At 35.1% G+C, this 26,029-nt stretch overlaps 1 protein-coding gene across 2 annotated transcripts in view; it reads right to left on the reverse strand.

Annotated features, from left to right (window-relative positions):
* Positions 1 to 8,468: 8,468 nt before the first annotated feature.
* LOC115217525 (tight junction-associated protein 1) overlaps positions 8,469 to 26,029 on the reverse strand; it is a 33,190-nt gene continuing 15,629 nt past the window's right edge. For both annotated transcript variants that reach the window (XM_029787248.2, XM_036507728.1), the window contains 6 exons: positions 24,547 to 24,587; positions 20,668 to 20,832; positions 18,111 to 18,177; positions 16,466 to 16,573; positions 14,056 to 14,139; positions 8,469 to 9,118 (listed from right to left, as the gene is read on the reverse strand). In XM_029787248.2, the coding sequence (XP_029643108.1) occupies positions 8,741 to 9,118; positions 14,056 to 14,139; positions 16,466 to 16,573; positions 18,111 to 18,177; positions 20,668 to 20,832; positions 24,547 to 24,587 (843 nt within the window). In that variant the 3' untranslated portion in view covers positions 8,469 to 8,740. The remainder of the gene's footprint in view (positions 9,119 to 14,055; positions 14,140 to 16,465; positions 16,574 to 18,110; positions 18,178 to 20,667; positions 20,833 to 24,546; positions 24,588 to 26,029) is intronic.

The following is a 26,029-nucleotide window of genomic DNA, read 5'->3' on the forward strand; positions in this document are numbered from 1 at the left end:
ATTCAACTAGTGTTAGGAACATAAATTGTGACCAAGGTGGAAGGTTTTAATTTAAAACTTATGAAAACAAGACATTTGTACTCAGAGCCAGAGCCGGTTTCAGCCGGGTTGGTAACAAAAGGGTTAACAATGTTGGGAATTTTCTCTGGTAAGGCTTGCATTTTGTTCAATTTTGACTCCAGTATATGGAATTTAAGTGATATATAGAAATACATACTAACTCTTGTTCACTGTTTAGTCAGTAACCAGAAAGCCCTTAATGTTTGCTAAGTAATCCTATATGCAGACTTTTATTTCCTTTTGGTTAACTGTTTAGTCAGTTGTTGGCACTCACTCTTCTGAAATCACATATCTTTTACAAAAGAATTGCTACAGAATTTTTTTGTTATGGAGTTAGTGTTGTCATCTTTTAAAGTTTTCATTGATTGGGCTGGCATTATTAATCTAAAGTAACAAAGAGAAGATGCAATACTCAACAGTAATTATCTCTGTTTTGTCAGAGTTGAATTCAAACAGAATGAATTTTTTGTTGTACAAACTCTAGCAAATTTGATAATTCTACTATTTATCATTGAATACAAGTTTATTATTGATACTAAGGTATTCTTTGTCATGAAGTAAAAAAAAAAAAAAATGTAAAATTGCTAGAGATTAAGTTCAGTGAGAATATAATCATTGACAATATGCTTCAGGCATGTTGAAGACACCTAACCATAAACAAAGTGAAGTAACTTGTTGTAAATAAGAATATTTAAATAATTGTGTAAATGGCCATTCTGAAAGTGATAACGTTCTCCATTTATGCTTAAAATAAATGAACCAATTAACATTTTTAATCCTATCATAGTTGGAGAAGTTCCTACACAAACTCTATATACATCCATATATATATGAAATATTCAGTGGCACATGATTTGGTGGCATAGATGCCTTCAGCTGTCTAGTTTGATATATTGTGTTAGAAAATAAAATCTTCCAGGGTTAATAAATTAAATCAACTAATTAATTATTCTACTCTAAAAAAAAAATTGATTGTACGCTTATCTAAGATAAAACAGGTTTTACTTCTTAAATCCATTCATACTTTCAGAAGTTTTCTTATGGCTGAATTATAAGATTGCTACAACTTGACATCATCATCGTATCCCAATTTATTTCTTTGTATAATGTAATTTTTTGAAGCAAAATACATTGGTTTTGTTTTGTTTTTTTTAACTCATTCTTTTGCATATTAGAAAATATAAAATGAAAGCATTTATCAGAATTTTGTGCAACAATATTATCTCTGTAAATCTGATATCTACATAACTCCCTGCAAAATTGTTTTGGGTTGTTTTTAACATGTTCTTTTACATTTGAAAAAGGCCATGGTTTTGTAAATTTTTAATTTGCTAGGGAAATATCTAAAGTCAAATTGCATTATAAATATGTTGAATTGGTGGGGAGCAGAATTCAAAACTGAACAAATATCTGCTACTGTAATTGTTTTCTTTCTCTATGATTTCTACAGAAATGAGTTAGACAAATCAAATTGTTTTTCATTATTTTCATCATTTCTTTAGAATTTTTAATGTGGTTCACTTGCTTATGTTTGTTCATATTAAGTTAAAACAATTCGTCTCAATATGAATGTTTAAAACTGAAATTTTTGTAAAACATTCTATTATTAATATTATTATTATTACGGCGGTGAGCTGGCAAAATCGTAAGCATGCCAGGCAAAATGCTTAGCAGTGTTTTGTCTGTCTTTACGTTCTAGGTTCAAATTCCATCAAAGTCAACTTCGCCTTTCATCTTTTCAGGGTCGATTAAATAAGTACCAGTTACGCACTGAGGTCGATATAATTGACTTAATCCCTTCCCCCAAATTTGAGGCCTTGTGCTTCCAGTAGAAAGAATTATTATTAAAATTTGCTCTATTCAATAATTTATTATTATGAAAAGGAAAAAAAGAAATTTGAGTTTAGTACCTACTGCTGAATATTTTTTAGTTTCCCACATAGTTCTAGAATGAATTATGATAGCACTAAATAAAATCATTTGCATATTTTTATATACGTTGACGATGGGATACCAGCCTCTCTGCTGACTGGATCTTTACTCTTAACATTTGTTTTCCGTATTGATTCCTGAATTTTGTTGATATCTGATTGCAGATATTTTTAGACAGTAAATTATTTTATTTCTCAAATTTCTATTTATAGTTTCCACATTCTGCATTTCACCTTTTTTTTTTTTTTTTTTCCAATTTAATATTTTTTAAGCATCTGATATATAATGATTCTATTCATGGCATTTACTTTTGTATATATTAAAGAAAGTAAATAGTTTTTGTTGAGGAAATCTCAAAAAAAAAATAATAATAATAATTGTTTTGTACACGGATGCTGAGCATTTTAAACATGACTTCAATGCACTTTCTTGTTGCAAATTTCATGCTGTTATCCATTAATTATCATTTGGAATAAATATTGATGAAATATCTTATTGTTCAGAACGTTGTGACTTCTAATTCATGTAAATTATTCAAACAAGTTTAAATAATGCAGTTACCTTTGAAATGTTTATTGTAAAATATATCATATCTTTGGCATTTTATCTGTAATAATAAAAATAAATTATACAAATTTTTGAAGAATTCTAATGTTTTTTTCATACTAATTTCTGTTTTTACTAGTATAAATTAGTATAATAGTATAAATTGCATGACTAGGTCCCACCTTTTCTACTTTGGTGATTGAGAAAGTGATAATTGGAAATACTTAGAATAGCGCCGCCTCGACTGGCCTCCGTACCAGTGGCACGTAAAAAGCACCAATTGATCGTGGCCGTTGCCAGCCTCGCCTGGCACCTGTGCCGGTGGCACATAAAAAGCACCCACTACACTCACGGAGTGGTTGGTTTTAGGAACGGCATCCAGCTGTAAAAACACTGCCAGATCAGACTGGAGCCTGGTGCAGCCTCCTGGCTTCCCAGACCCCGGTTGAACCGTCCAACCCATGCTAGCATGGAAAGCAGACGTTAAACGATGATGATAATGCACAGGAAGAAAAATTAATAAATCTTAAAAAAAAACAAACAGGGGTGGGGGCATCAGGAAGCATGAAAGTTTTGAAGGATGTAGTGTCTTAAAAGCTAACAACTGATGTAGGTAGTTTATTCCATGCTTCAGCAATTCTGAGAATGAAAGAATGTTTCCAAAAGTCATGGGTGCTGTGTTGCTTTTTTGATTTTGTAAGGCTGTCCACAAGTATTAGACATACAGAATTCAAAAAGATGCCCAAGGTTGTTGTTGGAAAGATGGTGGATAATCTTGTGGGTGTTTGCCAAGTCCAACAAATCAAAATGTTCAGAGTATGGTAGATGCCTGATGGTGGGTATTTGTCTGGATGCATGTTTCTGAACAGTTTCCAGATTGATATGCCAGCCTAGATAGTGGTTCCAGACTGGTGATGCAAACCCTAAGTGTGGACTCCTACCCTACAATGTCCTAAAAATATACAAGCAAACCATTGAAATCTTGAAGCTACAAGATAATGATGGATTAATTCAATACAACATGAATAAATAAGTAATACATTTGACAAAGAAATCTGAATGCTAAAGGGTTAGTCTAAAAATCAGATCCTCACATTTCAGAGAAAATAATGTCTGAGTATAAAATGAAAATGCTGTGAAACAAAATCTTAATAATAGATCTCAGCAGGGTGATGAGGGAGCAGAATCATTAGCTCACCGGGTTAAATGCTTTACCTGAGTTCTGAGTTCAAATTCCACTGAGGTCACCTTTGTCTTTCATCCATTCGGGGTTCATAAAATAAGTACCACTTGAACACTGGGGCCAATATAATTGTCCTATACCCTCCTGCTGAAATTGCTGGCCTTGTGCCAAAGTCTGAAATCAATATTAGATCTCAGCACAGTAATAGCAATCACATCATTATCTATTATTTCTTTCAACATGGTGTTTAAGTGAATCCAGATCACAAGAGGAGAGTCTTGCAGTGAAATGCTTGTAACTGGTTGATTACAGAACTGAATTGACCTGAGACACTCAAATCATCTCAGTTGATGTACTATCACCAGTCACAGTTGTCCCTTGACCCCCCCAACCTAAGCCGGGGTGACATGACCTTAGGTCAGGTAATTTACTGTACTTAGGCAAAGAACTGATATTCCTAACACTTTTTAGACTCCTACAGAAACCCAGAAGTATACCTATGATCAAAGGCATTTCAATAACATCCAATTCTTTTAAGATTGTACGGGGTGAATTTGGCTGCTATTTCTAGCAGGCTGAGTGATCACATAGAAGCTTGCTTCATCAGTTAAGCAGCCATGAGCAAGGTTGTGGCTACTAGATATAGCTATATGCTTAAGACATTTACTTTGCCAACAATATTGTCTTAGGGTTCAGTCCCACAGTATGGAACCTTGGCAAATATCTTCTATAGCTTCAGACTAAGACATTATGAGTGAAATTTAGTAGATAGCATCAGTATTTCTATGGAAGACTATAATATATGTATCACATTGTCACTACTTGAGCAGCAGTGATGTGTTTCTAGTAGGTCCGGGGACTCCATTGGGTTTGGGAAAAACTGAAGATGTTGAGTGTTGGTGGTTAGGAAATGAAACAAAATTAGGGGACAATTCTTTTATCAATGAACCATTATTTAAAGTCCATGATTATTTACAGACACGTAAAAGCACCATCCGTTCGTGGCCGTTTGCCAGCTCTGTCTGGCCCCCGTGTCGGTGGCACGTAAAAAGCACCATCCGTTCGTGGCCGTTTGCCAGCTCTGTCTGGCACCTGTGCGGGTGGCACGTAAAAAGCACCCACTACACTCACAGAGTGGTTGGCGTTAGGAAGGGCATCCAGCCATAGAAACACTGCCAGATCCGACTGGGCCTGACGAAGCCTTCCAGCTTCACAGATCCCAGTTGAACCGTCCAACCCATGCTAGCATGGAAAGCGGACGCTAAATGATGATGATGATGATGATGATCACACACCTAATTCTTTTTCCATGATACACCCATCACATACCTATTTCTTTTTCCATGATACTTGTTAATAAACTAAACACAGAGAGGACAAACAAGGACAGAAAAACGGATTAAGTCAATTATATCGACCCCAGTGTGTAACTGGTACTTATTTAATTGACCCCGAAAGGATGAAAGGCAAAGTCGACCTCAGTGGAATTTGAAGTCAGAACGTAGCGGCAGACGAAATACCGCTAAGCATTTCACCCAGCATGCTAATTTTCGCACCCATCACATACCAGTGACACATAAAAGGGTACCTAGTACACTCTGTAAAGTGGTTGGTGTTAGGAAGGACCTCCAACTGTAGAAACTAAACTAAAACAGATGACTGAAGCAGCTTACCAGTTCTAGTCAAACCGTCTAACCCACGCCAGTACGGAAAATAAATGTTAAATAATGATGATGATCATGTGAAGTAAAGACAAAGGTACACACTTCCTGCAGTTTCCATCTGCAAAATCCACACAAGGCTTTGGTTGGCCTGGGCTGTCGAGGACACTTGCCTGAGATTGAACCTGACACTACATAGTTGGGAAGCAACCAGGAGTTTTCTAACAGTGGGGCAAAAGACAATTTTACTTTCTGAATTTCTGTGATTGTAAATAGCAAGAGAGACTTCCAATGTTGCTGTGACTTGTATCTTATAACACACTTTTGAAGAGAGGAAACTTGAAATAGTTGTCCACAATGCAAAGAAATAATAATCAAATAACTATGAAGGAGTCTTGCTGGATGTCTGTATCCAGGGATACAGGCATCCAGCAACAGGACCTCCATAATGCTATGATGGACCGTGAAGTCTGGCGTAGCATAGTAAATTCCATTGTCTCGACCATGGTCGAACAATGATGATGAAGGAGTTTGGAGAATGGTAATTAAGTCAGATAATATTAGACAAGTAAAGTAGTAAGACTTTCAACTAAAGTACCTGGAGGCAGTTTGCTGCTGGCGTTCAACTGAAAGAAAATGATGGGAAGATTTTTGTGGAATAAACTCCATCATCTGGGAAGGAAAAAAGAATAGGTATATCTTGGAGATGAGGGATGGGTAAACAATAGAAGATTGCAATGATTCTTTTTACTTGATTCAGTCATTGGAGTAGGGTAATGCTTTGAAGGATTTAGTCAAACAAATCAACCCCTGGAACTATTCTATTGGTTTCTTTCACCAAGCTACTAAGTCATGTAGACACAAACAAACCAACACCAGTTAAAAAGCAATGGTATGAAACATACATACATATAAATACAACAAACTTAGTTTTTATATGTTAGGATTCCATACCAATATTGGTTGGACAGCTCTAAAAATCCAGTCATTTAAATATATTGTTTTATATTTGGAGACGGTCATTTTTGCCAATAAACATATGGACTATTTGACTTTTACTGCAGTTTTATTATACAGTGAAGAAGAACAGATAGTCATTGAATAGATCACAGAATGTGCAACAAAATAACTAATAATAATAAAGCTGAAGTGAAAATCAAATAGCGTGTGTGTTTATTGGCAAAATGACCGTCCCCAAATATAACAATATTTGTTTCAACACACCATTTCTCATCAAGAATCTTGCAGAACAAATACATAGACAGTTCTATATTTAAGAGATACTCTTAAATATAGAACTGTATTATCTAATCTGTACGGAGCCAACATTAGACTTCAATGGAGACATATAGAGAAACCCTATCAAAAACTAGCTCATCTTTCAAACCATCTAATAATAATAACATCGAAAAATACCTTAGGAATGAGAACCCAGGTTCGAAATTTCCCCAAGACACCTGAAGAAGGCTGGAGGGTATATCAGCCAAAACATTGTGTTAACAACAAACAAGATGAGGACAAATATCCATCAAATGTAAATAATGTAAATAAAATACATAAACAGTTCTATATTTATTTACATTTGACAGATATTTGCCCTCATCTTGTTTGTTTTTAACAACATTTTAGCTTATATACCCTCCAGCCTTCATCAAGTGTCTTGGGGAAATTTCAAACCTGGGTTCTCATTCATAAGGTATTTTTTGATGCTATTATTATTATTATTATTATAATTATTATTATTATTATTCAGGTCACTACTTGGAATTGAACTCGTAATCTTGGGGTTAGTAGCCCGCGCTTTTGACCACTATGCCATATGCCTGTGGGCATACTTAGGAATGAGAACCTAGGTTCGAAATTTCCCCAAGACACCTGATGAAGGCTGGAGGGTATGTCAGCTGAAATGTTGTGTTAACAACAAACAAGATGAGGACAAATATCCGTCAAATGCAAATAATGTAAATAACAGAAATACATAAACATACGTTATTTTCTAACTAAATACTTAACCTCTGCTCCAAATTACACTGTGTAACATGATTTTTGTCTTTGGATAACAACTGTTATTTCGTATTTGCTTACCCCTAGGAAGTATGAAAAATGACTAATATTTCCTTCAAATTTTACTTTTGTCATGTTTATTCAAATCCCAAAGAATCCTTGTCAACACCTGATTATGACGCTCCCCCACTGCTCCTGCTTCATGATCAGAGATACAAATATTGTCATCCACTAAGTGACATGCTCAAGTGGTTACGGTCAAACAAGTGACAAGTAAATCTGTGGTATTGAGCAGAATATTTGCTACTAGCAGCATAGCCCGGCGTTGCCCGGGTATGTAAGAGCCCCTAGTAGGCAACGACTAATCCCAATCTAGTCCTTTCCCTCTAGGGAACGAAGGCGCATGTGTAGGTTGCAATGTCTTCTCTTCACTCGAATACTTCTGTGTATACGATGTTCCTAGCTGTCCCTAGCTGTCGAGTTATGTCCCCTTGACAGAAAATGTGTTGCATATAAAAAGCTTAAATTCTCGACCCCATGTCGAATTTATCGATTTTTTTCAGAACTGGGGGAACTTTTCAAAATTTTCACTGTGTTAGTTTTGAATTATGACATTGGGCTATGTGTGTGTCAAGTTTCATCAGAATCGGTTGAAAGCCGTGGTCAGGGTGAGGGTACACCTGACAGACACACAGACAGACAAACTGCCGTTTATATAGAGAGAGATAATGATATTTCTGCTTCAGCAACTTAGTGCTGAATCTTGTTTGAAATGTAACGCAAAATGGATCAGTTTCAAAACATTGATGTCCAGGTCACAAAAGCAAAGTTTGAAGGGAATAGTAGTCATTTCCTTTGATTTCTAATAACACTTACGGACCAAAGACAAAAATAAAAATTTTGCTACACAGTGTTATTAACTGATCAATGGAGTATCCAAGAGGCTCCAAAAGAAAAGGAGTTGCATAGATAGTTACAAATTCTTAAAACAGAAACATTCAGTTTCCCTTCCTGCCTTAAAACAAATTGATGAATGAGGTTCATTAGAATTACACTTAAGGATAAAATTGTAAACAAATAAGTTGTCATAGCAACAGAATCGACAACATTTTAATAAGAGAAACTTGTTCCACCATAGTATCAAAAGATATAAAGCTTAATCAGTCCTTCCTGACCAGCTCTTGAAAAATAACTTCTTGGTAACAAGTCATTTTCTGTATAAATAAAATTATGTTCATAAGCAAAAAACCTTTGGTTTAAATCCATACTTTAATTGGTAAAGAATTAAACCAATGTGTCTAAACCAGAAATCTCTTTCAAGTTAGATTTCTTGTTTAAAAGAGTTTATCTGCTTTCATTTACTTTTATGAACTTTTATATTTGAAATTGTGCAGTCTTTGTTGAGTGAGATTTGCACTTCTCGATCAATTAATACAACATTCCGTCGGCACTGAAAACAAATATAAGTCCTACGTGGTTTGCGTGTTGGTTCTGGATGAGATAGAACCTGTGCTATCAACGTCATTGGTACAGTCTCAGTATTTGAATTTTGTTTGTCGTTCAACTGATCTTCGTTGGAATTGTTGATGGAATAAACCATTGCTGTAGGAGGGAACGTTTGCATTGGAATTCGGATTAATTTAGTTTCTTTTGTCATGGGAGGTTCTTCCATGTTAATCAGCTCTTCCTGGGTCATGTGGCATTTCACTCGTTCTTGAAGATCTGGAGGTAACTAAAAAAAAAATTATTTTGTTTTAGAAAAGTAGGTTAAAAAGTAACAAAAAAAAAATCAAAGACAGTATATACAAAAAAAAAGAAGTCATGAAATTTCTAACCTCTTCAGAGATCACAGTAGAATAATGTTTATTTACATAAAATTATGTGTCCCTTTCAATATTCTGCAGTTAACACATTTCATAAATCTTCATTAGCAGAAGATATTTCATCAGACATTCACTGCCCCAGAGTTAAAGCCAAGCGACGTAGTTTCCAAAGGGGAGACAATTTTGTTATGCCTAGAGGATTATTTGACTATTTTGTGATGCGTAGAGGATTATTCTCTTCCTGAGAGTATTAGGACAGTGGCTATACTTTTAAATTTTATTTTAGAAATTTACATGAGGGTGGGGAGAAAAAAAGTGAACAAACAATGGGCTTTCCATTCACCAAATTCATTCACAAGGCATTGGTAGGCTCAGTGCTATATAGTAGGAGATGCTTGCCTAACTGCCTCACACTGTGGCTGAACTCAAGCCTACATAGTTCTGAGTTCAAATTCCACCAGGAGTGATTTTTGCATTTTATCCTATAGTTGAGCACTGAGGTTGATATAATCGGCTAACGCCTTTCCTGAAAATACTGGCCTTGTGCCAAAATTTGAAACCAATATTCTTTTATTCTATTACTTGTTTCAGTCATTAGACTGTGACTATGCTAGGACCCTGCCTTGAAGAATTTCTAGTGGAATAAATTGACCTCAGTACTTAGTTTTTTAAAGTATGATACCCTTAAAGCCAGGATCTTTTCAGCACTCCCTCATTATATATATATATATAAATTTATTCATGATAATTTGCTTCCCACTCACATGGTTCTGGGTTCAATCCCACTGCATGGCACCTTGGACAAGTGTCTTCTACTATATCATTGGGCTGTTTCAAGTCAACATTGAAGGTGAAATACCTTATTAATTTCGTTTTAATTATTGACAAAATTATAATCACTCATTCATCTATCTCAAAGTTAGAAAGACAGATTTCTAATGGGGAAATTGCTATCACTTAGTATCTTATCCCTTTTGGTGTTGTAATTTTCCATCAAAAGTTTAAACTGAAGGTGAAGTCCCTTACTGAATTTATTGAAAATTATTCAACAATTACATTAATTTATTAATTCACCCCTTTAATAAAGACATGGGTGATGGTGATTATATGTTCATTATATATTAAGGTGGCGAGCTGGTAGAAACGTTAGCATGCCGGGCGAAATGCTTAGCAGTATTTTGTCTGCTGCTACGTTCTGAGTTCAAATTCTGCCGAGGTCGACTTTTCATCCTTTCGGGGTCGATTAAATAAGTACCAGCTATGCACTGGGGTCGATGTAATCAACTTAATCCGTTTGTCTGTCCTTGTTTGTCCCCTCTGTGTTTAGCCCCTTGTGAGTAGTAAAGAAATAGGTAATTATATGTTCAGAGCTTAGTCACTCTAGTGCAAAAATAACAGAAATTACCAAACTCTTTGGGAAGAGTTCATACAATACATATGCAATAATTAGAAGTATTTTCATTCTTTTATTCCGAATAATACAATGCGGGAATACCAAGCATACATGAGTAACGATGGAACATACGGTGGTAATGTTGAATTAGCTGCCATTAGTGAATTGTACAATGTTGCAATTCAGGTTCATTACAAAAATGACGATGAAATTATCCTTCCTCTGTTCACCGTTTGTGGTCGAACATTTACAGAAAGGAAGATTGTAGTGTTATATTGTGGCGAATTTGACAACGACCACTATAATAATAATAATAATAATAATAATAATAATGAATTATTGTAAACAGTACTCAGGTGCACCACAACTTGTGTGTATAAAGCATATGCAGTAATGTACAAATGTCTGGAAAGTGAGCAGTGTATGAGTCAGATACATGCTTGTATGTGTATGGAGGGGAGAAAATTAGGTGTAGTGTTGGTGAATCTCAGGAAGCATGGAAGTTTTGAAGGATGCAGTGCTCCAACAACTAACAACTGATGCCGACAGTTTGTTCCATACTTCAGCAACTCTTAGCATGAAAAAATGTTTCCGAAAGTCATGGGAGCTGTGCTGTTTTCTGACTTTGTAAACATGTCCACGGTTGTTAGACAGGTGGAGTTTGAAAAGGTGCTCAGAGTTATTGTTTGTAAGATGGTTAATAATTTTATAGGTGTCTATAAACAATCATGAGCATGAAAGAACTGTAGAAGGAAATAAGATATCACAAGACAGTAAAAAAGATAAAAGAATGAAAATTCAAACACTTAATATAAAAATTGTAGAAGAAAGTAAAAAACCATCAGAAAATTAGTTTCAAAAAATGAGGGAATATGAGAGGAGGACAAGAGAACAAGAAAGAGATAAAGATAGGGAAATAAGATTGCAGAGAAAGAAAGAAAATTATAGAAAAGATTAAGAAATACAATTGCAAAAATAGGAGAGAAAAAGGTAGAATAAATAGAAAACAAGAGAGTGAAAGCAACCCAAAAATACAACTAAAATGGAGAAAGCTTTCCAGAGAAACTCAGCAGAAGCGTAGACGATTTCAATGGCATGGTGAGGCATTTAATTATGATCCTAATTGTAATTATGCATCTGAAAAAATTGTCTCCTTGGGCTCTACATGCAAAAAGCGTGGTGCAAGGAAGTGGGACAAGGAATCACTAGGTATGTGTTGTTCTAAAGGCCAAGTCCATTTACCAATAACTGAGCTGCCAGAACTTATAAAACATCTTCGAGCAAGTGAGTGCGTGTGTGCGTGAGTGTGTGCATGCATGCGTGTATGTGTGCTTCTCCACTTTCTATGTTTTAAATACCAGATATTACAATTCTCTTTTACTTGTTTCAGCCATTTGACTGCGGCCATGCTGGGGCACCGCCTTTAGTCGACCAAATTGACACCAGGACTTATTCTTTGTAAACCTAGTACTTATTCTATCGGTCTCTTTTTGCCGAACTGCTGAGTTATGGGGACGTAAACACACCAGCATCGGTTGTCAAGCAATGATGGGGGGGGGGGAAAAACACAGACACACAAACTCACACACACATATATATACATATACATATATACGACGGACTTCTTTCAGTTTCCATCTACCAAATCCACTCTCAAGGCTTTGGTCAGCCCAAAGCTATAGTAGAAGACACTTGCCCAAGGCGCCACGCAGTGGGACTGAACCCGGAACCATACGGTTGGTAAGCAAGCTACTTACCACACAGCCACTCCTGTGCCTATTCTGCAAATAAAAAGTTTTTTTGAAATTGCAATTGCTTATTAATTCTTTTTTGTCCTGCTTAATTTTAAAGTTTTTATTATTTTGGAATGAAGAGCACAAACATGTGCTGAGCCAGTGCCTAAACTGGTCGATTTGGCATGTTCGTGGATAACAGACCATTCGGCTCTGTAAAGCCTAACATGTTCCTGAAAAACAAACTGAACCATATCAACTCTAGATTTCAGTGAGATATACAATATCTTATGTTTTCTGTTGAGAAAGCTGATACGTCCGGTATATTTGCCATTATAAAGACCAAAAACAACCGCATGACTATAAGTGAGTTTAAAAGGCGGCTTGAGGATAACGACAAGCAACTAGAAGGCAGTTTGAATATGATGATGGCCAATGTCCGTGGTTCCAAGCAATTTTGGTCTAGAAAATGTTCAGACTTGATGGCTATGGATGAAAAATATGGCCCAGTCCACTTGTCATATGCAGAGTATTTTTGGCCAGATCTGCATGAATTTTTGGAAAAGTTGAACATAGATATACCAAACGTTGCTACAAAACACACCAATGAGCTGTGTGCTGATGATGTAGTGGCTGTTAGTAAGCATTTCCACCATTGATTTGCCACCTTTATGAGAGAGGTCATTAGACACAAAACCAATCCTTTTGGTTTGGTCGAGCACTTCTTTTGGAGATTGGAATACCAGATGAGAGGTGCACCACACGTTCACATGAAATTGTAGATTAAAGATGGTCTGGTTATGAACAGAGACAAGAGTACAATTCAGACTTTTATACAGTCCATGATCACTTGTTGTATTCCGTCGAACATGGAAAGTTCAGTTTTGTTAGATTTGGTGTCACGTTTTCAACAACATGTCTGTAGTATGAAGAGTATTATAATGAATTTACTTATTCTAAGTTAAAGATCATATTTTGTACATTTCCAAATTTTTATAGTAAGAACTCGGTTTAATAATTATCGTGACATCATAATTCACACAAGTCTCTTTTTATTTTAAGATGCCACAATATGTACAACATATAGTGATTCCAATTTTTTGAGCAACAATGCTAGTCCCACACATTTTGAGGTTTATTATGACAGTCTGTCACCCTTTTGAGCATAAGCATTTTTCAATTCTAATGTACAATGGGCGTCTTTCAGTTTGTATCAACCAAATCCATTCACAAGTCTTTGGTCTGCCTAGAGGCTCTTGTATAAGACACTTACCCAAGATATCACATAGTAAGACTGAACCCAAAATCAGGTGGTTTGGAAGCAAACTCTTTAGCCATGCTTGCATCTATAACTATATATATCCTTTTACTAGTTTGCCTCATTCAATGGCAGCCATGCTAGGGAACCCTGTGAGCAGTTTCAGTCAAATGAATTCCTTTGCTAAAAGTTCTTTGCTAATATTTTATCAATTCAGTAAAAGGTGAAGAGGAAACTAAATACAGCAATGATTTTGTCTAATGCCAAGCATTGATACACTCAAAGACACAAGAGTTTTTCAGACAGTTTATATTTACCAACTTTTACTAATGCAGTGATAATCAAATCCAGACCATGGCAGAAGATACTGTCTCTGCCAAGGTCCAGTACAGGGAAAATGAAATGAAAATAAAAGATTTATAACATGTCATCTTAGTGGAATGTCATGGTAGTTATACTTACAGAATTCAATTTGTGGGCAATAAATGAGGATGGTTTACACTGGAGGAGTTGAACAGCTAAATTACAATCTTTTCGATAACGATCCTGAAAATTAAAATTAAAACTTCATTACGAAGGTAATGGAGACAATGAGGTAGTGGAGAACCCCAGCGTAGCTACCAAATATAAAGTTTAATTAATGATTAATATATCACAATAGTTCAATGATGGTTTGTAATTCCCACTCTAAAAAAAGTCATAGGTTGACAGAGACACCAATCACTACAAAAACAACAGCCATGTTAATCCTAACATTAACCCTTTAGTAATCAGATCACTCAGTCAAATCCAATGTTTTTTCATTTACATTGTTTTTAATTAATTATGTATTAATTAGGCGTAGGAGTGGCTGTGTGGTAAGTAGATTGCTTACCAACCACATGGTTCCAGTTTCAGTCCCACTGCATGGCACATTGGGCAAGTGTCTTCTACTATAGCCTCGGGCCAACCAAAGCCTTGTGAGTGGATTTGGTAGACGGAAACTGAAAGAAGCCCGTCGTATATATGTATATACATGTATGTGTGTGTGCATATGTTTGTGTCTGTGTTTGTCCCCCAAACATTGCTTGACAGCCGATGCTGGTGTGTTTACATCCTGGTAACTTAGCGGTTCAGCAAAAGAGATTGATAGAATATGTACTCGGCTTACAAAGAATAAGTCATGGGGTTGATTTGTTCGACTAAAGGCAGTGCTCCAGCATGGCCACAGTCAAATGACTGAAACAAGTAAAAGAGTAAAAGAGTATTATCTCAGAGCTTTGAGATTTTGATGATGTGATTGTTTACTTATAGAATGACATTGTAGGGTAGGTGTGAGAGATCAAATATTTAGGTCGGATATGGCCGGTTTAAGAGTTAAAAGGTTAAACTACAAGGAATAATGCTAGTCAATGTTTAATATTATTTTAATAAATTTGGCAAGTGCAGTTGGTAGTAAGAAACTCTGGGGCAAGTTAAACAGCAGGTCTTCAGAGAAGAAGTCCCCTCTCACCTCTTGCAAAAGTTTTGGCCCTTAACTCCTTAAACTCTATGGGGAATGGACTGCTTCCAGGTCTACAGAAGACAACTCTGGGTACATTTTGACCTTATATCAAGTTAACACTAACTTAATCGAAAGCATAAGCCAGATGTTCCATCCCTATTAAAACATCAGCTGTGAAGTGTAGACAACCCTGTACCTTTGTAAATCACTAATGACAAACCATTCAGTAAATGTACAAACCTGTATACATACTGGCATGAGGGACAATGTTAAGCAGAACAATTTTGACAGGTTATTTGTAATTCAAACTACCAGTTCCTGAGGTCCATCATTCGCCTATATATATAGTAGGTGATATACACCAGTGAAAGACACACTGTATGTCCTATATATATATATATATATATATATATATATATTTCTTTTTTTTTTCTTTTACTTGTTTCAGTCATTTGACTGCGGCCATGCTGGAGCACCACCTTTAGTCGAGCAAATCGACCCCAGGACTTATTCTTTGTAAGCCTAGTACTTATTCTATCGGCCTCTTTTGCCGAACCGCTAAGTTACGGGGACGTAAACACACCAGCATTGGTTGTCAAGCGATGTTGGGGGACAAACACAGACATACAAACACACATATACATATATACGACGGGTTTCTTTCAGTTTCCATCTACCAAATCCACTCACAAGGCTTTGGTAGAAGACACTTGCCCAAGGTGTCACGCAGTGGGACTGAACCCGGAACCATGTGGTTGGTAAGCAAGCTACTTACCACACACATATATATATATATATATATATATATATATATATATATATATATATATACATATATCATCATCAGTTAACGTCCGCTTTCCATGCTAGCATGGGTTGGACGATTTTAACTGAGGGCTGGCGAACCAGATGGCTGCACCAGGCTCCAATCTTGATTTGGCAGAGTTTATATATATATATATATACACACCAGTGAAAGACATACACGGTACCTATGGATAATGTAAGGAATTATATACTAAACATCGGGCCAAAGTTATGAGCAAGTTTTATACTCAAATGTAAAACGATAAAATATATATATAAACAGTTGCGCGAGATGTTTGGAGTTCTGATAAACATATATATATATATATATATATGAGAGAGAGAAAGAGAGAGAGTTCTCTGAACCTTTACCACCCTGTTCTTATTCTGGCTACAATAGTTCTGCAGTAGCTGTTTCGACTAATAATTAAAACCAATTCTTTGAGAAAAGCCTTCCATTCTTCATTAAAATTCTTCTACATTTTTTGAGAAATTACTACATTTCATTGATGAAAGTAAAATATATAAAGATCACATGCAAATAATTGGGGAACTTTTTTTTTTCTTTCAACATGAACTCACATTTTCTTCTTCTAGTTCACTGATAGTTACTTGAGTGTTGACTAGTTTCGATGTGACTGCAGCATGTTCTTTTTGTATCTTGGTTTTCTCTGCCTCAAATTTATTGACCTGAAATTATAAATCATAACAATCGATAGAACAAAATTTTAACATTGATTTTATTGCTGACAAGGATTAATCATGATCTTTAGCCCTCAGAACACTATGTTATCTCCAAGAATTCTAACCCCCAAATTATTCTACATTAAGGTGGCAAGCTGGCAGAATACTTAGTAGCATTTCATCCGTTCAGAGTTCAAATTCCACCAAGGTTGAATTACAATAGCAGTAATTGGTTGAAATTACCAAAATACAACAACTTTAACAAGAAGTAACTTCCAAAATACAGAATTTTCTCAACAACGCCAAGAGTAAAAGATGTTTTATGTGACACATTCTACCAGTATACGAAGTTTGAAAGTGTTTAGTTACAAAAAATTATTTTTTAAATCTTACCTTATAGTAACCAATTTTGTAGTCGACAGGATGTAACTCTTTTGAAGTTAGCTATTCTATACATCAACTATTGATAAAATTAGTAGAACACTAAGCACATGGTAAGTCAATATAACTAAGTAAAACTCTTGAGAGCAATACTCCAGTAAAGTTATAACCCTATGACTAAACCCATAAACAAGATAAGATAATAGTCCGAATATTTCCTCCTATTAACTCTCTGTTTCTCTGAATACATATCCATATTTTCAAATATAATACAATCTTAAGTAAAAGTAATCATTTCAAGCCATTCTCTCAATTACCAATTTGATAAATCTTTTCGAAGCAGTTTTCTTAACTCTATACAACTGCCCTTTCAATTTCAATTTCAATTTTTCAACAAATTTGACATGAGAAATCAGTTGTTCTCCTCTCAATCTTTGGAATATAAACACGAAAGTTAACATCTTTATCAGCCAACAAGATCGATATTTACATTTTCATATTTAAACTCCATGAGTGAGTTTACCTGTGGTCACACAATCCAAAATACAAGAAGCTGAAATGGCATTCCTCCAAAGGACCTTCAGAATAACGTTACTTGACAGGGTACAGAGATCAGAGAGTCTCTCCCTGTCAAACCACTACTTCTCTGTATTGAGAAGTCACAGCTCTGGTACTATAGACATGCAATTAGTGCACTTCAGGAAAGAATTTGAAGATGGATTATTGAAGCTTAGCCAATCAGGAGGAGACCCAGGGGTAGATTGAAAATGAGATGGTTGGATAGCCTCAGTTGCTCATGATTTGGAATCCAGCTGGAAAGCATAATGATGGTTGCTTCTGATAGGACCCTATAGAGGACTCTTCTCCCAAGAATAGTAGGCAGAGAAACAGGAATATTTAAGCTCGACTGAGGCAATCTGCAAGTTCAAAGGAGTAAAACACAACTATAGTAACAGTATCAAAAAAACAAAAATAGATCTTGTTCAAGATACAGTCTTGAATGTCAACAATGATGTTTACAGTTCCATAACCATATTTAAAAGTGAAGTCATAAAATTTCATTAAGACAAGAACAGGTTTCTCCTAAGTATAAACTTAAATGATAAACATTCTCCTTTTTCAATATTCAATAAAAAATTTTAAAAACACACAAAATACTCACAACTTTCAGGAGTTTATCTTCTAAATTATGATTTTGTTTCTGAAGGCGCTTGTGACTTTCTAATAATCTGAAATTATTGAGAATTAATTTTAAAATTTGATTAAGACTTAATAACTGTAATAACAGTGATGGTATTCTGCTAAGAAAGGCATTTTCAAAAGTGAACTAATTTCATAGTAACCCATTTGTTACAAAATTTATGGTGAAATATACTGTCTTTGTTTCAGTTAACTTTGAAAATAAAGAAGAATTTAATCAATCAACTTCGTTACTATTAAGCTGGAGTCTGAAATACAAATTAACATGAAATTTTGATGGCAGTTATAATTCAGACCACTTTAAAACAGTAAATTTGTATCAGAGAACCAGGGCTGAATGGTACCAATTCTCTCTCCATGCTGGCATGGGTTGGACAGTTTGACAGGACCTGGCCAAACAGAAGTAGCAGTTCACCTGCCAACTGATAGCCCGATTATATGTTTCATGTAAATGGTCCTGCCCCTCCAGCTCTGTCAACTTCTTTATCGCATCCTGTTTTTGTCAAATTTACAGCTGCCTATGTCCTACCACTCCGGCTCCACCAACCTCGTCATTGCATCCTGTTTCATTGACTTTATGGTTGTTGCACCAAGCTACACCAAACTCCACCACCTCACCAGTTGTTTCTTTTGGTTTGGATGATGACTCAGAGTGTGAGTATTTTCCTAGTTCAGAATCAGATGATTCTGATAGCAATGATGATATTCCAGTGAATCAAAGGTACAGGCGGACAGCAGTGAATGGCCCTGGACAACAGACTTTCGTGTGGCGAGCAACGGACAGTTTTGTCCACCAGCATAGGTTTACTGGTACACCTGGCATAAAGGCAAACCTTGAACATGGAAATCTACCATTGGAAATCTTCCACAAGTTTTTGACATGAAATGTTCCAATATATAGCAAATGAAACAAATTACTATGCTGAAAACCATCCCCAGCATGTCAGACCCGGGCATGGCAGTGATTGGTTTCCAACCACAGGGAACAAAATCAAGGTTTTGCTTGCCTTGCTGATACTGATGGGCATCGTGAAGAAACCAGCCTTGGCATCATACTGGAATCAGGATCCCGCCACATCAACACCTTTCTTTCTGGAAACGTGCCATGTGATCGATTTTTGGTGCTTCTTCAAAATCTACATTTCAACTCAGGATAAAACCAAGATAACAGGCTGCACAATATACATTCTATTATTGATGAAGTGGCTGAAAATTTCAGAACTGTGTATGTCCCCACATTTGTACAGATGTGAGTTTGTGGAAATTCAAGGAAAGGGTTCAATTCAAATAATACAACCTGATCAAAGGTGCCCACTTTGATGTCAAGGTCTATAAAGTATGCCAGTCAACTGGCATACTTTATAGTGGGTACACATGGAGTTACAAAATCTACACTAGTCAGGACAGATTGGATCTTCCAGCATCTACTCTAGCATCAATTAATGTCATGTTGTTGCTGAATGAAAATTTGTTTAACAAAGGCTACAGTATACATATGGACAACTGGTTTTCCAGTCCAGACCTCTTCCTGCAGCTGTAGACGAGGAGGACTAATGCCTGTGGGACTGAGGACATACAAGTAAAACATGCCGCCTAATCTTCTCAAGATAAAACTTCGAAAGGGGGAAACAGCATACCGATGCACCGATAGTGGCATTCTTGCTCTAGTGTGGCATGACAAGAAAAACATCTGCAAGTTATCCACAATGCATTCTGCAAGCATGAAGGACATTAGGAAACAAGATGTGGATGGTAATACCATAATGAAACCAAGTGTAGTTGTTTCGTACAACAAAGGGATGGGCAGGGTCAATTGCTCAGATCAGCTGGTGACGACACACAAATCAGTGAGAAAATTTGTAAAATTTACAAAAAAATTTTCTTGTATATAGTTGATGTGTGTCGGGAGCTAACATTTAATTTGGCAGATGCTTGGTGGTGTGGGGGATAGATTGACATTCAGGAATCTATTGTTCCATGAAAATGACAGAAGCATCAGACCTGCTAAAGCACATAATGCATGGACATCCCCACACCAGACTCTCTCCTCACTGCATAGTAAAGGGACATGGACATTTTCCACGACTGTTTTTCCCTTCTCCTACTGCCAAGAAGGCAAATGCTTCAAAGAGATGCCATAGTATGTAAAGCAAAAGGAAAACATATGGAAATTAGGTACCATTGTTCACAATGTGATATGCCACTGTGTGTGGTACCCTGTTTTGAACTCTACCACACAAAAGTCAATTTTTTAATTCACGTGATTGTAAATACATGAAGTTGATCTGACTTGGGCTGTCAAGTGATCTTATTCGGGAATAATACTGCATCAATTAATGTCATGTTGTTGCTGAATGAAAATTTGTTTAACAAAGGCTACAGTATTCATATGGAAAATTATATCCCTGCACAGGGATATAGCTTCACATTGTCAAATCAAGTCAATTATGTTCTCTACTCAACCAGGGTTGATTTAGGGTTTAACAATAACAATAGCAAAAAGAAAGGTAAGATATTACCTGTCATAACGATCTCTAAGTCTGGATATGTCATCTTTCAGTTTAAGAACTTCATATTCAGAAGCCTGTTTACTGAGTAAGTGTTCTTCTTCTTTGTGATGGATGTGCTGATTGTTGCGAATAAGACTGCTCTGTAATTCTTCAATCTGCTGATGAAGGTCTAAGCTAGATGACAGAATAAAACGAACATTTAATTAAACATATTAAAACATCCGAAACTACATCATCTAAAGTGTTTCAGCTATTTCTTTTTGTCTACTTTTCCTTGCCACAAATTGAAATCCCTTATTTACTATCTGCCATGTACATACGGTTAATTCCTTATTTACTATTTGCCATGCTCATGTGATTAATTCTGTTGCTATAGTAATAGTAACCATAGCAACTTTACACACACAGGCTAATATTGATTCAAGATCACAAATTCAGACAAAGGAATTTAATCAATAAAATTGGCTGAATACATGGCATGTGATCATTTTATTAACCCTAGAAAGGTGAAAATAAAGATAACCTTACTGACATTTGAACTCAGAACATACACTAAATATCGCAAAGCATCTCTCCACTGCTCCACCAGTTCTGCTACCAACTAACTTATAAAAGACATTGAATCATTTCAAGAAAATGGCAATTTTAAATAGGATTTCACTAGACAAAAAGTTACGACATTTTTCTCCATTTTCTTTTAACTTGCATAGGTGCAGTTGTGGCTGTGTGGTAAGAACATTGCTTCCCAACCACATGGTTCTGGGTTCAGTCCTAATGTGTGGCACCTTGAGCAAGTGTCTTCTACTATAGTCTCGGGTCAGCAAAAGCCTTGTGAGTGGATTTTGTAGACAGAAACTGAAAAAAGCCCATCATATATATATATCAGGCATGTGCCATCAGTAATTACTCAGGATAGGCAGTTGATGAACTTTATGTAGTAAAACACACAAACACATGTAGTAAAACACACAAACAACAAACAAAACATAGGCACGTGATTGAGTTGGAGGCAGATTTACTTCTGCCTTCACAGCACGTAAAGAAAATGGTGTTGTAGGAGTGTACGCAGCACGTGTACTACAGCAATACTATGCGTAGCTTAAATGCTGAGACTGAAAGGCAGGGACAAATTAAGCCTACCTAATCTACAAAATTTTATGCACAGTAATCAGAGTAACCTTCGTAATTTTATTGAATTAAGTGTATATTTTGCCATAAGAAGAAAATGTTGTTATCGATCTATTTTATTAAAGGTAAGCACTGCCTACTTTGTTCATTATTGAATTGATAAAAGGTGGTTTTTCTATATATATATATATATATATATATATATATATATATATATATATATATATTACATTTTGTGAAATTTGATTTAGTATTTCTAAATTGAATTTTTCCCTGTAAGTTTGGAATAATATTCCCTCATATTATTATTATTTATATATATATATATATATATATATGTTTAATTTTCAAGGTAAGATCCAGAGAAATAGTTACCAGGGTAGCCAAATGTCACATAAGCACTTAAAGACATTAGTAACCACATGTACATGGGTGATAATTCCAAGAAGTGAGATGTGTTTTGGAAGATATAAGAGAAATGGAAAATGGAGACAAACACACAAGATGTTATCTAAATCATTTATATCACTGATGTGTTTTGATGGATACATTAAAATAAATTCAGGAGGAAAAATAAGGTGGAGTAATGTATCAATCTCATCAGAGCAGATATTATAAATAACAGTGTTCGTTAATAAGCCATTTTTACAAATGTATGAAATTATAATATATAATATGTAAAAAAAACAAAAGGTGGATAGAGAACACTAGTAATTTTTAAAATACTGTTAAGAAATTTGATATCATAAGACGAAAGAGAAAGAGAAGGAGAAGGAAGAGAGAAAGAAAATTAAAGAAGTAACGGAGGACTAAACAAATAGAAAGGCAAATGACAAATGGATAGAAATAACAAAGGAAAGAATGGGATGTATGGATTGAAAAGAATAAAGTGAAAGTTACAGATATTATTAGGCAAAAAGGAACAGATATTATTTGAAATAGCTGAAAGTGTTTTTTCCAATGTAAACACCTGTAAACATGCTCTTTATAGGTGTTGACAAGTGTGTGTTTGGAAAAAGGGATAAATAGTTGTTCATCTGTACAAAGAGGGCAGAAAGATTTGCCCTCATCATACGGGAATGATCTTGACAAAATTTTCCAGTCCAAAGAAAATTGTTTATTACAGTCTTTGAGATGTCAGATTAGTTTACTAAGGCCTACAGTATTACGTTTACTAATATACTTAAAAAAAAGAAAGATGATTCACTATGCAATTTTAAAAAATTTCAGTGGAGGAAAGGCCACCATAGAAAAATTCTTTAGCTCTCGAAGTAACCTTGCATTCATAGACAACATTTTAAATTTTGTAATTTCCGTTGAGAACACATGTTCTATCTGGATCACAATTACAAGTAATATTACTATTAATATTATTGTTATTATAGTTATTAAGCGAACCACTTTTACCGTTAAGAATATAATTGTTATGTGAAGAGAGAATTTTTAGGAGATTATTAGTGTTGGAAAAACAAATTTTGACACGATATGAGTTAAGAATAGAATGGTACCCCAAATATATATATATATATATATGCCCATTGTGTATGTATGTGTGTGTGTATATATGTGTGTGTATGTATGTGTGTGTATATGTGTGTGTATATGTATATATATATATATATATATTATGTGGATTTTTACCTATAAAGGTTATTTTAATGTACTGATCTACTTGGTAAAATTGTTAATTAATTGATTAGTTCGTTAGTTTGATTAATAAATTTTACCCTTCTTTTATTAATTTAAAATTATAATTTACTCCATGATAGAATACTGCAGTTTTCTGCAGTATTGCTCGTAGCATACACGTGGGTATAGAGTTGAAATAGTATATTCACATTCAGCTCTGTAAATTTTGGAAGTGTTGGTTGGATATCTGTTACATGATGACACTTGATTGTGTACATATTCAGTCATAGCACTTTCAAATTTTATAAAAATTTGGAAATATTATACTGAAGAGAGAAGTAAGTAAAATTTAAATTACTTTAATCTCGAAATGCGTATATAATTAATCCTGGTCATGTTGATTTCTTTGTTTTTCTCTTTGCCTTTGTAAAAAAGTATGTCTACCATCATGGAGATTCTTATAGTAGTAGAAAAGGAATTTTTAACTCCCTATTTCTAATTTCGGTATGTGGTGAAGCTGTTAGCTGAACCCTAATTATAATTATGTGGATTAATTTTACCTATAAAGGTTATTTTAACGTACTGATCTACTTCGTAAAATTGTTAATTAATTGATTAGTTTGTTAATTAATTGATTAGTTTGTTAATTAATTGGATTAATTTAAAATTATATATATACATATATATATATATATATACACACACAATATATATATATATATACCAAGGTGGTGCCCCAGCATGGCCACAGTCAAATGACTGAAACAAGTAAAAGATAAAAGATATGCAGTGAACTCATAACATTACAGGAAATATTTGATAAAAACCATAAATTTTTAGTAAATTAATTCATAGTGTCTACTGATCCATAAGATGCAGACATGGTTGTTGTGATTAAGGAACTTGCTGTGGTTTCAGATTCAATCCCACTGTGACAGATACCGTGTGAGTGAATTTGGTACATGGAAACTGTGTGGAAGCTGATATGAACATGTGTGTGCATGTGTTTATGTCCTTGTGACTTGGGCAGTTTCAGCAAAACAGACTTTTAAAGGATAAATACAAAAATGCAACAAACTAAAAAATAGAAAGTGATTAAAAGATTAAAAATATTAAATAAATAATCAGTACCTGTTGTTGTTGAAGCAAGTATTGCAACTACAGCCGCATTCCTGCAAATCAAGAAGGAAAATTAAAGGTTTCATTTTTTATTATTATGTCTACAAGCAATATCTAAATGTATCTTTTCTTCCTAACAATCCCGATCACTTTTGCTCTTTGAATTTACATCACATCCTACAGTAAACAGCTCATCCTCTCCTCTTCTAACAACAAATCTTTAATGTAGCACACCAGTTATTAGTCTACAAGCCAGATTCAGACAGAATTTTTCTATTACTATCACCAGATTTTAACTTTCCTCTCATAATTTTACACTTTTTATTTTTTTTATAAGTTTTTTTAAAGAGACAGTCAACTAGCATAGACTTTTTTTTTTTTAATTAAAAATTATTTCTTTATGTTTCTATTAAATTTTGCTTCATCTTTTCCTAAGTTAAGGTTTAAGGTCTGAAACTCAGTGATTATATTCAGCATCATTTTTACATCAATATTTCTATGTTTGCATGGGTTGGACAGGTCATCTCCAGTACAGCATCTCAACTCTTGGTCAAGGTCATTTGTCATCTTCATGAGTTTGAACACTCCAAGATCAGCTTTTCTCCACTTCTTCCTTTGCCTTCATCTTCTGCAGGGTTCTTCCACTTGGATGGCATGATACTTCTTTATCCAACTTGCATTATTCGTGCTCCATTATTCCTGTACACTAATATTACACATCCACCAGGACTAAATTTACCCAACCCTACCTTTCAGAACACCAACATTGATGGTAGTGACAACTCTGAAGTTGTGTAACTGACACAAAGAGGTGGGTGCGTTGATGTCTGTTTTCCGCATCCGAAAGGAAAAACAGTTTGTTTGATGATGGTCACATGTTTCCACCAACGGATGTTTATTTTTAGAATAACATTCCAGAATATGTATGGCAGACAAGACCTGGCTGGTTTGAACTTAAAACAGGTAGAAAATTTGAACTGGATATGTCTTGTTTAAATGCTAAAGGACTAAAATGTCTCTGCTACACTTTGTCAACTTTTATTCAGTTACTGCACTCTTAGAATGCAGGTTGCAGCAATGGTAACCAAAGTTTCTGCTCTACTAGTAGCCAGGTTCCTTTGTTATGGCTCACAGATCTCCGTAATATCACTAAGGATATACTACAGTGAAGTCGAGACTGGATGGCATTTGCTTGCTTAAAAAATACATTGCTTGCTTAAAAAATTACATTGGCTGTGTGGTTAAGAAGCTTCCTTTGCAACCATGTGATTTCAGGTTCAGTCCCACTGTGCAACACCTTGAGCAAGTGTCTTCCACTATAACCCCAGCCCACCCAATGCCTTGTGAGAGAATTTGGTAGACAGAAACTGTGTAGCAGCACAATTTTGGTTTGTTTCCATCTCTGTAACTCAGTACTTTGCAAAAAGCAATTCATACAATAAGTACCAGATTCAAAAGAAAAATACTAGTGTCAATTTGTTTGGATAAACCCTTC

This window comes from Octopus sinensis, linkage group LG11 (genome assembly GCF_006345805.1).
Source record: "Octopus sinensis linkage group LG11, ASM634580v1, whole genome shotgun sequence".
NCBI lineage: Eukaryota > Metazoa > Mollusca > Cephalopoda > Octopoda > Octopodidae > Octopus > Octopus sinensis.